Source organism: Melanaphis sacchari, unplaced genomic scaffold (assembly GCF_002803265.2).
Source record: "Melanaphis sacchari strain LSU unplaced genomic scaffold, SCAv2.0 Contig8_pilon_pilon, whole genome shotgun sequence".
NCBI classification, from domain to species: domain Eukaryota; kingdom Metazoa; phylum Arthropoda; class Insecta; order Hemiptera; family Aphididae; genus Melanaphis; species Melanaphis sacchari.
This window is the reverse complement of record NW_020271635.1, coordinates 754299-773577: the sequence shown is the minus strand read 5'-3', so window position 1 is coordinate 773577 and position 19279 is coordinate 754299. Positions and strand designations below refer to the sequence as shown.

General features: G+C 26.6%; 2 protein-coding genes across 2 annotated transcripts in view; both read right to left on the bottom strand.

Moving 5' to 3' along the window:
• LOC112602601 (CD63 antigen-like) overlaps positions 1-11419 on the bottom strand; it is a 33681-nt gene extending 22262 nt beyond the window's left edge. Inside the window, exon 1 of the mRNA XM_025350767.1 lies at positions 11091-11419. Within this exon, the coding sequence (XP_025206552.1) occupies positions 11091-11150 (60 nt within the window). The 5' untranslated portion in view covers positions 11151-11419. The remainder of the gene's footprint in view (positions 1-11090) is intronic.
• A 4212-nt stretch (positions 11420-15631) lies between these two features.
• Positions 15632-17622, bottom strand: LOC112602687 (DNA-directed RNA polymerase III subunit RPC9). The gene is made up of 5 exons (XM_025350896.1): positions 17416-17622; positions 17293-17329; positions 16868-16945; positions 16630-16788; positions 15632-15828 (listed from the first exon to the last, which is right to left on the bottom strand). The coding sequence occupies exons 1-5, from the start codon at positions 17421-17423 to the stop codon at positions 15694-15696; spliced, it is 417 nt and encodes a 138-aa protein (XP_025206681.1). The 5' UTR covers positions 17424-17622; the 3' UTR covers positions 15632-15693.
• Positions 17623-19279: the final 1657 nt, after the last annotated feature.

Genomic DNA, 19279 nt, shown 5'->3' with positions numbered 1-19279 from the left:
GACACAATGAAAGCGTGATAGTTGTGCACACTCGCGACTTGTTTGCCAATAATACTTCATCAATCAATCATCATTAGAATAATATATATTATATATTGATTATAACACAATATAATATTATATATAATCATCTGTCATCAAAGCTATATAGCGTATGAACCAATTCATTCTCTGTTAATATGTGCGTGTGTGTATGTGTGAGGGAAAGAAGTGCATATCTATAAAATAGGAAATCTGGACAGACTGGACATACAATCAAATTTATCTTCTATATTTCTTACTTTACCTGAAGGCCATAACGTATATACGTATATTGATATATGTACTGAAATAAATTTTTCTTTGAGTAAATATTCGTAATTTATACGTGTTTTTCAATATTACATTATATGCAGCACCATTCAGAAATATTTTAAGAAATACATCAAAATATTTTTATTTTTTTTTTTAAAATCACTGTCTTTTCAAAATTCCATCACTATAGTTTAGAGTAGAAGTTTCCAAATTTTAAGTCGCGGCCCAAGAATATAACATGATCATATTATTTTATGAATCGTAAACAATTTAAAAATATTTATCAGATATAGGGGATACATAATCAAAAAAAAATATATTAATGTGTCCCATCGTATGTATTAGGTATCTTTTTTAATAAATTAAAAAGTTTTACTTATGTTTTATAAAATATTCCATAATAATAATATAACACGTCGATAATACCACTGGTAAAGACTTCAATACATTTATATTTTCATTGTAACTCAACATATACAGCATGAATAACGATATATTATGTATCTTAATTCGTGATTTAACTAATAGAGTTATACAAATAGTTATTTAAATCGATATATATATATATATACATAAATGTGTATGGTTTATTTACAACAGGATTTTTACATCACTCTTATATAAGCTCAAGAATATGTACATATGATAAACTACGTTAACTGTCGTTCATATATACCTACGATTAGCCGGACAAGAGTGCAGGTTAGCGAAATTCAAATTCATAATATAATATACTTAGATATCATTTCATGTTACCTCATTTATTCACTTTCGATATCATATCTTTGTCATTGTTATATTATGTACTTCTACGTAGTTACAAAATATTTAAAATTTATTATTGTTTCCGTTGCTGCTTATCGAGAAATATCAACTCTCTAACATACGATTCCTAAGTTTTACGCCAAGACGAATTATTATTTATTTTTTTTTAGGTGTGTCACGTGTGACACCATTGCCTCGACTATGCGCATGACACCTACAAGGGCAGTGCCGCTACAACCATGACCGTGAATTCAAACTTTAAACAATATAATAACATTATATTTCTAGCCAGACCAAGGACTCAGGTTTCGGGGGAAAAAAATATGAGAAAACGGAAGCGGTACAATTGTCCATTGTAATCGGAAAATACATAATTAATTAGTTGTTTATAATATATATACGTACTTATTTGCGTACAAAATATAAAAATATCTTTGAATAATCGTTTGGTGTACTACGCTCAGTTACTCTGTCGAGGTATCCACCGCTCATATTATTATAGTACTGTTTGCGAAAACAATTTTTCCCACGTTTGACAGTTGTTTTGTATTCGTTAAAATTGTTATATTTAATTTTATTAAAAATTCCAGACATTAATTTATTCCTACAATAATAATACCTAGAAAAATAAAGTGAATCGTTGCGACAATTAATAATGTTATGAATCAACTGAAACTATAATAAATTAAGTAAATATTAATTGATGATACGGCAAGTGTGCGATGTCTATCAATATTTTAATATTATGTCAATATGTATGCGTATACTGTAACAAAATCAGAGAGGCGTATATGATTAATATATATATATATATATGAATAATCTATATAATTGACACGACAGCAAATTATGTGGTAAACCGGCCATGATGATAGACGAATTAAATTATTATTTATTAGTGGTAATCTTCCAACAAAAAAGAAAAATTTCCTCAGTCGCGGACTCTCTATAATTTCGAGTAGAAAAGCTTTCACTTTCGTAAACTTATTCGATTCTGTCGTCTCCACTGACTCCCATACGCACGCACGTTAATATATATACCATTATACGGCCTTTCTCTGTACTTCAACCAACTAAACGTATCTACCAAACATCTCCACCGTTCCCTTCATTGTATATTATATTGCTCCAGTCGATTTCTAATCGGTGTTTTTAAGTTTTACTGTCACTCACGACATTTCGGAAATCTAATTAACGATCTATACTCAAGCATAATATTATGTACTTATACCATAACACTAAACTTGTATCGAGTTGTATGGCTATATATGTATCAACGTGATATACTGATATACACAATCAACTGTAGTGAAACTGTTGATTGAACCCGCTAAAACACAGATAAGTCGTAATATGTATCTTACTTGTGAGACACTTGTACGGTGGTGTATTTCGTTTTTTTTTTTTGATAATAAAATTAGTTAAACGAAGTCATATTTTCCGATTTTTAAAGTACTACTTTAACACATTGTTTTACACCAGACACACACACACATACATATACATATATATATATAATATTGTTCAAATACATTATTTTGTTTTTATTGAAACAGTAAAATAAATATTCGCAATATTAAATATGTTTAAGTACGTTTTTTTATTTTATCTTATCGACGTAAAAAACAGCTTTTATAGGGTAGACATTTAGACTAAAATATAAATACTTCCTACACAATAATATGTCTTAACGGTTGGAAAATAAATACTATAAATTGTTCTTAAAACGTTTTGCGTTTGAGAATCACAAAAGTTTACTGAATCAACGACTTGTTATTTTTAAGGAAACAAACTTACACATTATACATATCACTTTATTATGAGGTACAACAAGTGGCGACTATCTTAAAAGTAATGTGTTGCTGAAAATATTTCTGAAGCGGATCTACCCATAATGTATAGCTGTATTTAGTTAATAATATTAAAACTTGATATAAATCGTTCCATGCTGTACACTAATACACTATGTACCATTAAGTACAAAAATACATCATCAATGTTCAATCACAAGATCACGTGTATATTTAAAAAATTTTGTTTATTTTTGAGTGATATCAAATTATAATTTGACAAAAAAAATCATTTGACACAACAACAGACAAAAATATTTGAATTTCTACTTTAAGAGTATCTGTATATTCCCGTTTATGCCTATATTATTTATTGCAGGCCGCCATATGTATTGAAAATCCACGAATAAAAGTAAATATAGAATACTCAATGATCAGTTAAAAATATTATAGTTATTATACCTAAAATTATAATTTCGTTATTGTTTAACGAATTGTATACATATTTTATTACTACACCTACCACTCTTCATAATGCAAGGAAAAGTGAATATCAGAACGTCTTAAAAACTGATAATATATTTTTGTACCTACTCGTTTATATTTGAAAACGATATATTATAAATTATAATTTATTATACGTATTAAATAATATGCTTTCACTCCACTAGCATATTTTCTACGTCGTACCTATTCAAATAGAAATAACACGGATCGGTGCATATTGCTATGTGTTATATTATTTTTACAACTAACGACACATAAATTATATTATCATTATTTATTAATAGTATAATATTAAACATAATATACCGTTTATAATATAAAAACACAATATTTATATAAATACTAACACGCATGTATGTATACATGCATGACACAAATAAAATATAGAGCGAACACCTAATACGAAACGTTTAGTCGTTACAAATCGTAAAAATCAATCGGTAAACCCGATAAACAATACACACTATTATTATTATTATTATTATTATTATTATTATTATTATTATTATTATTATTATCCAGGCAGATCGAATGTAACTGGACGTACTGTAATATATTATATTGATTGGTTCGTATTGTACACTGCGCATCAAAATTATAATACTACTTATTTATATGTGAATTACAACGTCCGAATATAATAATAGGTTTTTATTTGATAGTATTAGTATATATCATTATTATTATTACGGAGAGATGGGAAGAGACGACAAGTGTGGAAAGTATCCGCGAAAATTCACAAAATATATTATAATAAAATTTATAATAATAAATAACAATAATAATGATAATTTATATAAATTGTTGCCTGCGGGTGGACGTTTGTATTCCGTAGAAAGTCAATCGCTTTCGTGAGTCTGTATTCTGTATCCACGACAACGCGCAAAATATGTGCAACGCGATACACGAACCGCTACGAAAACTAGTTTTTGGAAAGTTCCGTCGACCGCTAGAAGATACGACACCAACGATAACTTTTCTAATCATAATACAAAAAAAAAATTTTCAATTTCATCATAGATTTTATAAAAATACTTGTAATTATAAATTATTATCCTTATTATATTATATTACGATCTGTAAGCTAAACTATTTAATAGTTATTTTATTTATGTGAGCGTTTAAAGTTTAAAAATCAAGTGTCTTAAAAAAAGTTTATATCAAAATCTAGAAAAATGTTAATATAAATTTAATAAATAAAACACGGCATTTCGTATATTGAAATAAAAAAGAAAGGTACTAAGAAAATAACAAAAAGTGACTAAGGAAATTAGTACCTTGAAGGTTAACACATTATAATTATTAATATAGAGTAATTCATTGTATACATACTACATTGGGCATACTTACGCCATTTTTATGTTTGAAATTTAAATTATACATTTATTCCAATATTCTGAGATTTTATGAATTTTAAATCATCACATGACAAGTCAGATTTAAATGCCATCAAAAATATAAGTATTTAAAAATATAATATATTTTCAACATTTTAAACTCAAAATTGTAATAACTCAACAAACAAACAGGTCGAATATAGTTAAAGAATCGGATTCTTTCCGGTTTATATGTACATAAATACGTAGTACCTACAGTGTGTCTATGTATGACATGAATGAAATATAGCTTGAACCGAAAACGAAACGTTCTATATGATCGTGGATAATAGGTAATTACAAAAAACCGACCTATTTATGATTTGTAACCTACGCACATTACAGTGAAACTGCGCGCCGTTGTCGTGTTTGTGTTAATAAATAGATGTACCTACCAGTGTTTTTACAGACGAAAAATTCAAAATTCTGTCGTCTCCGCATCATCATCAGATCAAATGTATACCGCACCACGCGAATATGTTGTAAAAATACCATTATACAGCACAAGCATACAACATGATTTATACTATGTCGTATAAATTACAACTAGTTAGTCAGAACGAGATACATTAAAACATTATACACAGTGAGAAAGAGATTAAATGATATTAAAGACCTCATCTAAATCGCTGTACGAGATATGAAATCTCGAAAAATACTTTGCGTACGCAAACGTACTTAATATAAATATAGAATGTACAATGTACCTACATAATAAAATACAAAGGCTATGATTCCGTTTAATGGATTCTAATCTCATGTACACTGATGTCGGACTTCGTCGCGAGTATATTTTCGTTCAGAGGCTTCACCGTTGCACGAAAATATACCTACTGAAATGACCAACCTAACCTACATACCATTTTATAAGCGGCATATCAACACAATCGCGTACACATTTTATACAGCACAGAAAAAATAATTACACTAAAATGTATATTAAATTCGGAGATGTTACACGAGTTCGTGAAACGATCTGTAACCAGCCATGTCATCATTATAATAACGATCGGCCGGAAATATATTCGAATATTCGATTGTTGAATTATAATGATAATATAGTGAAACGAGTCAAAAATACTATACACTAATCTATAGATTGACCGAAAAATTACTACCAACAGATTTCTTTAGAACGACAAATGACCAAATTCATCAGACTATTATGGTATAATAAAATTATGCAGTATGCACCACGTTTACTGCCATACCGGCCAAATATAAAATGACCGGTTGGCATACACATTATACAATAATATTAATACGGTATGTACCAAATTATCGCAAAACTCGACAAATGATAATAAGGTCCCGAATATATATATATTATTACCGAAACACCGAACAATCTATACGTTATAAAATCATAACAAAACGAAATGTACAAACATTACATAGTAATATCTATCATACAATATATTGTGTATATAAAAATAAATGTACATTTGTATAGGGGTTTATAGACTTGAAAATTATTGAACCAATCAGCACTAAATTTTGAACGCATAATCCTTGACACTTTAGGAATGTTCATAACTTCGTTTTTTAACCACTATATATTTCATATAGAGTGAATCACACATAAACTTAGTTTTAGCTCACACAAATCAATTATTTATTTATAAAATATATAAGTATTTAAAGTGACCGTTTTCGGTTACAAAAATAAAAGACATTTTTATATTATCCATATATTTTACATGTATATAAAATAGAATGTATGTTTTCAGTTTGTATACATAAAAAACTTATTGACTAATTTTTAAAACAATTCAAAGATTATTCTTAAAAATATCAGAAAAGTTTAGAGAGTAGTTTAAAGTACGTACAAAAATATACTAATATAATATACATCCTATCCATCACAAGCGATTTGCTTATCTCGGTCAAATTAGTTCACTTGCAAAGAAAAATACACTGATGCCGGTTTGTCCTTAAACCAATGTACACTAATACCGTACTGTATTTTATGTTTTTCAATTTTTTTTTAACTAAGTCGGGTTATACAGTAATTCACAATAGAGCTACCATATCACGATACGACATACCTAATAATATGACATTACATGACGTTTTCCATTTATGGCAAATTATACGTATAGGGAATATAGGTTATGTTATAATTTAAATCATACATATCGCAACAGCGATTTTCAGATGTAATGCACGTGTATTTTTTCAAAAAATACCAACATCAATTTTCGTGGTAAATATAAATTTGACTAAGTAATGTTTAATATAATATCTTTAATATAACATAGCCGGCACTATATGAAGATTTAAGACAATTCAAGTTGATATTTTTACCCTCTAATTTATAAATAAACAATTGCAAGCATGTCTGCACGATACAATTTGGTCGATTAATAATTATTGAAATCGACCCTATGCCGCCTACAACGTAACGCGAGTACGCTACACGTGATTTTTGTATACGTCAGCAATTTGTTGTCTGCTAATTACAATTATGATTAATAGACAATAGTTATATTAATTAAGTTTAGGTTTGTAAAGTTGATAAATCTGCAAGCGACAGCTCTCTATACGTTTCCAGGCCCAGTATTAACACTGAAGAGTAAAAACTAAAGTAGCTACAGATTAGAGAGCAGTATTCCCAAAATTATCACAATTCAATTGAAGGTACATACTAAATGTGATGGTCTTGAAGCATACCTGCACTACGTATCATATAAAAATGTATATATAACAGATATAAAACGAAAGACTTTGAAAACACTACTATAAATGATGGCTAACCGCCGGAAACGCCAATTGTGCAGGGCATGACTTTTTCTCGACCGAATCATGTATTGTCGTCTTCGCGAGGCCAACCCGACGGTCGTCGTTATTCAAAACAAACGTTATAAAGCAATACAATACATAAATTATATATTACTATATATGTGTTTATGTAGGACTCTTTGAATCTTTCTACCTACATAAAAAATGACTCTCGGGCCCCTCGTTTTACGACTGTTAAATTGTTATTATTATTATATACAGCATTAGTTAAATACGCTTTGTGAGAATCAAGATGTAAAAGCAGCGTTTGTCGTCTTCCAACTGGTACCAAATATATAGAAATAATTAATATTTTTACTTCATTGATCATTGCAGTATAATGCATGTAATTTTTAAAGTGGTATCGCAGCTGAAAATGATAATAATACAATACAGTCTCGGTTTATGCGTTAGAAATGTAAAAAAAAAAAGCTGAGTGAACCGAACTGTAGGATCTATACAAAATACATTGCAGGACATCATGCATTTTTTAAAACCTGAACACAAGTCTCGACAAATGACGTATTTAAGAGTTATCTATGGTAATGGGTAGGTAGCTAAAAAAAAAAAATATAATTATTTATAAAACGTGTCTTATATTTTTCTTTTCACGTAACCGTCTTAGACTCACCACTTCATACTACAGTTGTACGGATAATTTATACTCCATCAAATGTCTTAAATCATGACTTTCCAAATAAAATAACACTATGTCTATTTTCTTATCAAAATAAAAATGATTTATAAGCTTAATAGTTTAATAACAGTAAAAAAAAATAAATATTTTAAAAAGAAGAATCTGCAACGTATTGTAAAAAGTTGTATTATAATAAATAATGTGGTTTTAGTGTTTTACTTGGTATAATATCATTAATTGTATCCGATTAAATAAAATGCAGATATTCAACACTATTATAGTACAGCGGGGTATGTTACGTCAAAATGAAACCGGCAACTGCGGTATTGTAGCGTTAAATTCATTCTTTTTTAATGTGTTTTTTTTTAGAAAATAACACCTATATGAATAATACTTTTGCGTAATTGTTATCATGCAACATAGTTAATTGTATTTAAGTACACGATAAACGTCTATAATTCAAAGAATAATTATTATATTTATATTATTATTAGGTATAACCAGAATAAATTACGAATATTCTATTATTGCTTATTACCAACAAGTTATAAGTGAGCTATTTGCTTAAACTCGGTGCAACATTATTTTCACAAGTTTATGTTATCATTACAATGACGAATGACGGAAATATAATAAATTAAGGTAAACAACAATGTGTACTCAACCATTATCGATTGAACTAAGTGTTTAAAACGAAATAGAAAATTTACTGATTTAAGTCCAACGAAGGCTGCGTGTGGACCACTTGATTGATCACAAACTTATATGTACACATTATATATTTATTAATGCACTGATGCTCTATATTATGACTATAATCGACAGATATTTTTCCCACTCACGCTTATGGTTTATTGAGTGGTATTTTAATATTTATGTATTGTATATTCTGTTCCCATTTTCGTTTCTTACCGAAATAACTAACTACTATGTCGTATTTAATACGCATTACTTCACTCAGTCTCAAAAAAATCAGAATTTACCACGCTATATTCTAACGAACCACACAATGTATGACCGGTAATCTGGGTTTCTCAAAAAAATATTTATCGTGTGTAAAATTTTTATTTTTTCATTTCACCAAATTGTATTTCCTAAACTTAAAACATAGCTTATACAAAAAATCAAAAATTGTGTAATTTCTAATTTTTTTGAATGGAACATTACCTACCGTGAAACATATGGTTACCGCAATATAGAAGAAATAAAAATAAAGGCAAAACGTACTACACTCAGGTACTTATATTGAAATAAAAACTATTTTAGAGTTACATGTATGTTTGTCTAGTAACAGTATAACTACTTATGGTGTGTGCACTTCAGTTATCTACTTAGGGACACCATTAATTTTCTCGTAAAAGATCAAAAAACAGCGTACGACAATAACCAACACGTTTAATGTTTATTATTTTAATAATGATCTATAAACAATTATTGGTAGATAGTTATACAACTGTCAATGTCTAACAGTCAAGCGTATTATGCATTCATGGATTCGACCACATCTAAGTGTAAACGATTTAATATTTCGGTCGTCATCAGAGTAGGTGCGTATTCTATCGGGTAAACCCATATAGCGATGCGCCGTTGTAGATGGGCATATTTACGTGAGAAAAACAGCCAACCGATTTAATTGTATGCAAGTTTGTTTAGTTATCGTGAATTCATTATACGGTTTTATTACGTATCTATACTGAGTACTATGGACTATAGGTACTACGGCCTACATCCTACATGTATATAATTATCATCAACGCCACCACACACTGCGCATGCACGCGCACATACATAGAAAACAAAGTCGAGTTCACTGAAATAATATACATCGTCGGGCCTAAATTAAGAAAAATCTACCGTTAGAGTCGTTTGTGAATGGAGTTCGTCTATTTTCCGTTTGATTACATTAGATCACACGTTATAATCTCGGTTATAATACATATGGTATAATATCGTACATATTAAATATACTATCAATGAACGATTTAAACGTTAAAAAAGTATTATATAACCTCCAGCAATCCAGATTGTAAGCACCGTACGTATTTTATAAACACGTCATTTTTTATATAGCCATATAATAACGTATCGGTTTTAGTCTAGAAAAGATTGGTTTCTTTTTAAGGCATTAAAATAATTATATACACTATATTATAAACTTAACATCCGAATGAAAATAATCAATCACCACGCGTATTTAAGTTGAAGAAGAAGGGATATGTGAGTTCAAAACGAAAAATACGGTTGAAGATTCTAACGCAATAGCTATATTTTAATAGAAATATACACATCATACAAACAATATTCTTTTAAAAGTTCGAAATCCAGGTTAAATTATTATCTGATCAAATACATGACGTTATAGAATCGCTCTTTTATACATATACTGCGTATCGTTACAAAAACTATACCATTTTAATCGATTATATTATTTGTAGTAATTTTGTACCTACTACTGGTAAAATGGTTGGGCATATGTCGATACAGGCAATAAAAAGAGTACAGGAGTGGACAAATCATACCAATATCAATATGGCAAAATGATAGCATACCTAGATGGCTCATAAAATGTGTAACGTGCGTGTTACTATAATAACACATTATAATATGCATATTGTAGTACCCGTATAATATAATAATATGACATGGATTTAAAGTATAGGTATGATATAATTTTATGCATATTATAGTTTATACACCATACAGCTAGAGTGTATCGTATCGGCATCACTCGTTTAAATTGACATTTAAATCGTCAAATTCTTCATATTATTAACTATTACATGAGATATATATAAGATACGTTCTACATATATTTCGAGAAATTTAACTATCGTCAAGACTATAAAATAAATGTATGTTTATATTATTGCCTTAATAACAAGTGTGCAGCTGTATTTATTTATTAGTAATAAACGTTGAACAACTTTTGTAGGTACTCACAGCGAACGCAAAGTTGAAAAAAAACAAAATGTATTTGATCGTGGATGTGCCTAAGCCCATTTCGATGCGGTTTTATGAGACTGAAACAGAAATAATATCTCCTGACGACGTCTGGAAGTGAAACACTGGCGATCTTACGACGATAAAAAATATATATAAATATGAATTACAAATGTATAAAAAAAAAAAAAAACAAACAACTGCTATGACGATGAAGTTAGTGTTATTAGTGCGTAATGCGTGATGTAATGCACACGAACGATGGCGGCAAACTGTAGCGAACTAACGAACTAGTGGCGAGAGAACGTGTTGCTCGCGTTTGTTTTGATCGTCTTCGACGGTAACGCGAGCGTGTGAGCCGCCGACAGGTTGCGCGACCAAAACGGCAACGGATGGGACGCCATCTGATGGCACAATCGACTAAAACCAAAAGTTTTGACAAAAGTTGCGTCTTTCCGATGTAATTATTATAATTTATATTAAATAACCCCTGGCGTGGTTCGAGTGATACACTACAATGGTGACACAATGTTTGTACGGAAAACTTAACTGTGTTAAGTGTATTAATATTTTATACACTATTTAAATACCTACTTAAACTGTTTTTCGATTTATTTATTTAAATGTAATATTCGTTCAACACTCGTTTTCGTTTATAATATTAGGTACCTTTACTCCTGCATAGAAAACTATTTGAAAAATTAATGATGTTTAACAACAAAACATTTTATTACATCGGTTTATTATACTAAACAATTTCAAAGTGTGTAATTGTGTTTTTATAATGTTATGAAAATATAAAACGTATACAACTAGTCATGGTTTTAAATTGATTTTTGAAACTTTTAATATATAGGTATAGTCATTATTTATACGCATATAAATATATTTTAAAATTTTTGATTACAACCATATAGCTTCTTTAGAATAAGTTATTTTTAGAAAAAAATTCTAGTGTTTTGTTAAATAACTCAAAAACTACTTTTTCAGATTTTGATTTTGATACTTAAAAAAATATTCACTAAATAATCTACAGTAAAAAAGCATGATTCTCGTTTGAAAAATAAAAGTTAAGGGTTAAACATACTTAATGAATCACTCTGTATAGTTGCATACAATTAAAACGGTATTTTATAATTTATATAAATAAACGAGTATTATATAGTAGTAAAACCCTACAAAACTGATTACCTATAGGTATTTAATGATTATAATAAGCTAATAAGTAGTGATTAATATTAAGTACATAGCATATACCTACTACTTATTATAGGTATCTGAGTGAGTTGTCATTTTTCAATTGGTAACTTGAATAATAAATTAATAACTTATTCTACATTTAGAATTGAGACATGAGATTTATTGATAACAACAACAATTATATTAAATAATTTATTAAGTAGAAGGCTAATTAATTATGTCATCAGCCATTTTCTGAGATAATTGTATTTTGTATAATATATAGTGTACCTAAACGATTTTCATAACTTGTGAGAGTACCTACTTGTCCTACTTATTATTATTTTTTTCTTATTTTATGAACCACTAACATAGTAACAAAGGGGAACTGCTTTAGTTTAACTTCGTTTTCTCCTCATGAAATTTAATGCACACTGTACATCGTAGTCATCGTACCATAGATTAAGATTACTTAAATATATCCTAATCTATGACTACACATACCTACTGATAGTGTACTTTTATCTATTTACTATGACACATTGACACATCACTGAGTGATTAAGGCTTGGTTAAGAGAGCTTCCATTCTCTTTTTACAATTTTTTTTTTTATAATAATATACTTATACCTGTAGAAAAGATACCTATCTTTCCTCCATTCTCAGCTCCAATTCTGAAATAGTCGTAAATATAATTATTAATTTTATTTTGGAAGCTGGTTTTAGCATATACCTACCTAATTTACTTTTAAGTTAATTGCTGTTTTTATCTTTTTATATTTTCTTGTTATTTAACTATTTAGCTATGTCGTTTTATATAATTTTTGAGCTGTAATAGTAAAACTAAAAGCTAATAAAATATATATATACATATAGGTTTATAGGTACACATTTAATAGAAATTTCAAGCAAGCAAGTAGGTACTCTGCTTTATAGTAAGTGTCGATTGTCAGGTGTACCTCATTGAATGAGTCATTGTAATAGATGTGAAAAATTAGAAATTAATGATAAATTATTGCATACGAAAAGCGATTCTGAACCGTAAACCTAAATTTCTTAAAATGATTTTACAATAAGTATTAAGCGTTTTACAATATCCTATAAATAGGCAACATCAAAATTAATCTAAATATTTTGAAAATGTCAGTATACCTATAGTAAAAAAATAATAAAATACTTAAAAATGTATTTACAAATATTTTTGAATAAAAACAAAATAACTAAATTCTTAATTTTCGTTTAAATATTCAATATTTATGTATTAGGTTTTAATACATTGAATAATTTAGTTCCTATAAATTTTCAAATTTATCATATTTAATAATTTATAATTGATTATCAATATAAAATGATAAAAGCTACAGTTAATTTATATAGATATATACGAGTATACATATCTATTATATTTATGTAGATATTTACTAATTATCTACATTTATATAGGTACCTACCTAATTTATAATATAATAAAATATTATTATTTAGTTATAAATAACTTAATTGTTATTTACACAACAATTTAAATACTATTTTTCTTAATAAATAATTTTTAAATGTTCTCCATTTAATTTATATTAATTGTACTTATATTTGTATGTATTATGTATTTTATTAATCAAAATCAATTTAGTGTGTTTTTTATCACATAAAACTTAAAAATTACACATATATTACAACATTTACTAATTATATATATATATATAATAAATTCTTTTAAAAAATAATAATTTTTTTATGAATCATAAAAAATTGATTTCTTTTTGGTGAATATTTTATTGTAGGTACTTACATAGTAAACAAAACTTGTAACTAGTAACATTATGTAAAATTTACTTAAGGTTATCAAGAAAATTGCAAAATACAAAAATATTTTACAAGCATTTAACGAAGTCTATATCACCTCACTTAACCTAATCCACTATAGGTTAATTTTATAATTTTAAAATAAGAATTTAAGACTTAATTTCTTTGAAACTATTAGTTGGAATAATATGTATTTATCTAAATTTATGTAATTGAGTTCCATTTATACTCAACGGGTGTAAAGACTACCTTTATTATAATCATTATTATTTGAGATTTATGAACACAGAACTTATAGCAACATTTTTTTACTATGAAGCTTATAAACTATGGAACAAAAAAATTAATATAATAATCTTAAGTTTAAATAACAAAATATTAAAAGCATGTAAAATTCAAAAGGAAAAAAAATCTAAAGATGTTGGGAATGAAATTTGTATCAATCAAAATAATGAATATTTTTTGTTTGATAAAAGTGATACGAATATAAGACCCTTTCAAAAATCAAACTTCATTATTAAGTTTATAAAGTATAATATAGGACAATGGGTTTGCTTAACCCTTTATTATTTGTGACCTATTTTTTAGTAAAAGTTACCACAACTCAAGTCAGTTTGCTTAGTTATGGAAAAAATAGCTTAATATACCATTGAGTAGGTGTACTGTTATAATTAAAACTAACTAAATAAAAAAATTGATTTTTGCAGGAAATATTTTATTTTTTATTATCCATAACATATATTAATAAGTGATAAAAAAAAAAAAATTGATATGATATTTGCTACAATTGTTTTCAGATAATAAATTCCACCTTAGCTTGATTTTAAATTGTGCAATTAGTAAATCATGTTTTAAGTCAGTTTCTTTTTGATGTTTTTAGATTGAATACTTTAAAAAATTCCTTTTCACATAAATAAATTGATTGAAGTATTAATTTTTAAACAACTTAAGTTGTTGGTTTGGAGTAATTTCTCATGTATGCCCAAAAATTATCCAAATAAGTTTCAATAAACATTAATTGCTTAAGTCTGTAATCACACAAAAGTTTAATTAATCTATTTTCTATGTCAATATAGACAGCCACTAAAACATTAAAATAATTTAAATTTGATCCATATAATAAGCCCACATTTGATTCTATATTTAATTTTATCTTCAAATTATAATATGAAATAGTAGTTTAATCATAAATTACTGTTTTGAATATCTTATCACATACAGTCGTAAATAATGCTGGTAGGTACAAATCATAATATGATTTGATATTCATTATAATTATTTATATATTGAATTAATAATATCCTATTAAAATTAAATTCTTTGTGAAATGTTGTTTTTATATAATTAATTATTTATAATAGTTTTATAATTTTATTATATTTATTTTTAATAGAGAACACCTGTCATACCCCAATTTTAAACTTTACACAACCCAAAATTGATCAGAGATTTACAGATTGAAGACCATTAATATAGCATATGTCTTACAAATAATACCTAATTATTATAAAAATATAAAAACATGACACATAATAAATTTTCGATATACAAATAATTATAAGAGATTGTATTATTAATATCAGTCTTGTTTTTACATGATTATTTTTTAAAAAATTATTCATTAATTTTCAACTTCCTCTTCTTCTACTCGTTCTTGTTTAGTAATTATTTCAAATTGTCCAGAAAAATTTTTTGTAGCATATAACAGCATTTCAGTTTCTGGTTCGCTGAGTCTATCATAGAAATCTTTAATACCCTGAAAATAAAAATAAAAATAAAAATAGTAATCAAAGCCAAAAAAAAACATTTATAGATAGAATTTAAATTTTGGGGCAATATAAATAATAAAAGAAAAAATAAGATTATGTGTTAGAACTTGTAAATATAAAATAAAACAATTAATTTTTAAAAATATTTTAACAGTAAATTCTATATGACATAACATAGGTACTTTGAACTTGCACTTTATGAATATGTCTATTAGCATTCAGCAAAATATGTAGATACTATATAACATACTATTTTAAGCATTATATTTGCCACCTTTGCAATTGACAAACTTATCGATTTGAACCTTAAATATATATAAAATTATTGTGATAAATCAATAATTAAACAAAAGTTAACAAAAAAAAAGCAAAAATATTCTATTTTAACAGAAATTGAATTTAACAATTTTTTGATATAAGAGTTATTTTTCTATTATTTTTTATAAAAAAAAAACATAAATATTGCTTTCAACTCCAATTTCTATTATGAAATACCATAAGGATACAATTTAAAGTACCCATCTCTAAACAAACATTATATGTAATTTTGATTCATTTAGCTTTAAATGTAACATGGGCTTTCATACTAATAACAGTTACATGTACAATGTAAAACACATTATCATTTTTATATATTAAACTTTTTAAATAAAAGACCCTATAATATTAAATGAAAATTTATTTTATAAACAAGTACCTACAGTTAATAAGTTAATAAGAAAATGAGTTTAATTGCTATGAACTTAAAAAGTGTTACTTAATAATCAATTAATAAATTAAATAAATACCAAAGATAATTGTAAAACAGAGTCTGGTGGATCATTGACTAACATAAGTTTTTCTTTCTTTGTCAGATTAATTGGCATATGTTTTAATTTGATTAGGAATTCTCTAATTTTAGTTGCATTTTGTCCTGCACATGGTCTTTGCTCTAAATACTTGTTAACCTATAAAAAAACAAATTTTTATAATATTTCTAACAATTTTAAAACATGCTAGTAAACCAAAGGATTAAATTAAAAGCACCTCATATAAAATTGTTGAATGGTTCATGCCTCCAATGAGTTTAGTATTTTCTTGAGCTTTTTTTAGCAATTCAAAAACCTAAAACAGAAAAAAAATTATATTTTTAAACATAAACACAAGAAAAATTAACTTACATATGAATATTTTACTCATTTTTTAATTTTATAAAAAAAAATGAAACAAATTTATGATTATGTTTAATCATCTACAGTTTGTGGTCTAATGAACGTAATTTTCAACACTAATAGCTTATCATAACACTCGAACTAAACTAAACTAAACACCAAACATAGTTGCAACGTTAAAAGCAAAAGGTTATTTAACATGGAAAAACTCTAACATGTTTTTAATTTTATGTTATACCATAGAAAATTCTTTGATTAGTTTAAATAGTAGTAAGTATTAGTTACAATTTATAACTTTACCTCATTGTTACAGAGAACAGCTACTTGTGGGTTTTTTTTATGTAAAAAATAAAACGACACATCAGTAAGAAACATAGCAATATTATGCAAAAAAAAATAATTCTTTAGCAGTTTTATACTTACACCTCCATTTTTAGTTGCTTGTGAATTATAACATGTGCTAGCCACAATTTTTTTTTTTTTTTATAAATATTACTATATAATAATTAAATAAAAATCGAATGCACGTTTAAAAGCTTGTTGAAACTAAATAACATGATTTCAAAATATTTATTAGGTAGTAATTGAACGCAAATAAATAGTGAATACTAAAATGTAAAATCAAATTTTGTATAAACTTACTGAAAATAAATATCTATTATAAACATTATGATTTAACTCATTGAAAGTTTTGAAGTTTATTGTTTTTTCTTATCGCCGAATGTTATCAACGACTGTTATCACCACTTCTTGCAACAGTGTTGACGTAGTCGGGAAAAACAAAACAATGTTGTATCAAAAAAAAATGTAATAGTTGAAATCGTGGTCTTTTCGAGTAAGATAGATAGGTTTCTTATAAGACCGTTGTTGTAATATTACTAATATTTAAGGTTTTTAAAAAGAAAAATTCTTTAGTTATCGATACGTATTACTGGAATAGTGGTATATCGTACATACTACATATTATAATTTATAGTATAATACCTAGCATGTAAATATAGGTATTATTTATTTTTAACGTTCAAAACAACTTTCCGTAACACGTAGGTACCTACGCAAACCAAACATCTAATTTAATGCAGGCAACTATTCTGTCAAACTACGAACTAGATGATGATAAAATTTATTTAGTAGAGTTAATATATGTCATCTGAAAATTGTTCAGATGAAGAATCCGATAGTTCTAGTTCCCCGACTCAAACCTTTTCATCCTATATTGACTTTATCTGCAGTTGAAGTTGATATTTCAACGTTAAAAAAGTGTGAACTGTGAAGCTAAAATAAGCAATAACACTTGACAATTGTTCAAACAGTTATTTTGCAGGTTACTTGTGAAATTATTCAAATATCATGATGAAAAAAATCAATTAAATAAACAAGAACTTCTTATATTTTGTAAAAACTGTGACTCTAAAACATCTGATTTTTTTTTGAAAAAGACCAGCACATCACTTTATTTAATTTATTACTTTTGAGCAACAAATAATTTTTAAAAAAAAAAAACAGCTGAAATATTGTGATATATTTTATATGTCAATTTCTCTCGATAAAATTCAAAATTAAAAAGCGATTTGTCATATATCTGTAAATTTAATGAATCGTTCATTGACCATTTTAATTAAATAATAATTCATGAAATTAATTTGTAAATTCCTCGGAGATTTAAATTGGAAATCTAAAACTATTAAAAGCACCAGAGTTGAAAAAAACAAAAATAAATTAAGCATTTTAAGAAATAACTAAAAAATGTATTGTTAGCATGCATCTTATAAAAATAAAATACATAATAATGAATAAATTGATTTCTATTTACTATTGGTTATTTCCTTATTTTATTTTTCGACTATAGTACAGTTTATATCATTCTTGGTTTTGATAACAAAGGTTTATTTATTTTATTTTATTTCGCTACAAATAAAATTGTTATTTTAAGCTGTTAGTTTATTACTTATTAGTTATTATCCATTAAGAGGTTGGACATATTTTAGATTCCGAGTGGAGTGATGAATGTAATGATTTAACCACTTTTTTTCTGGTTGCAAAATGGATATAATTGGTACTTTTATCACGATGTTTAAGTATATAACTATTATAACTGTCGTATTATAAAATATCCTTGACTGTCAAGTCCATTTCCTACCCGTTCCTTGTTATACAAAAAAAAAAGCTGACAGTTCGTTTTCGCTCAGAATATAAAATAATATAAATTTTTAGGAATCGTCAGATTCAATAAAAATAATAATTATATTTAATATTAATTTATATTCTTGGAATATGTATTTCTTAT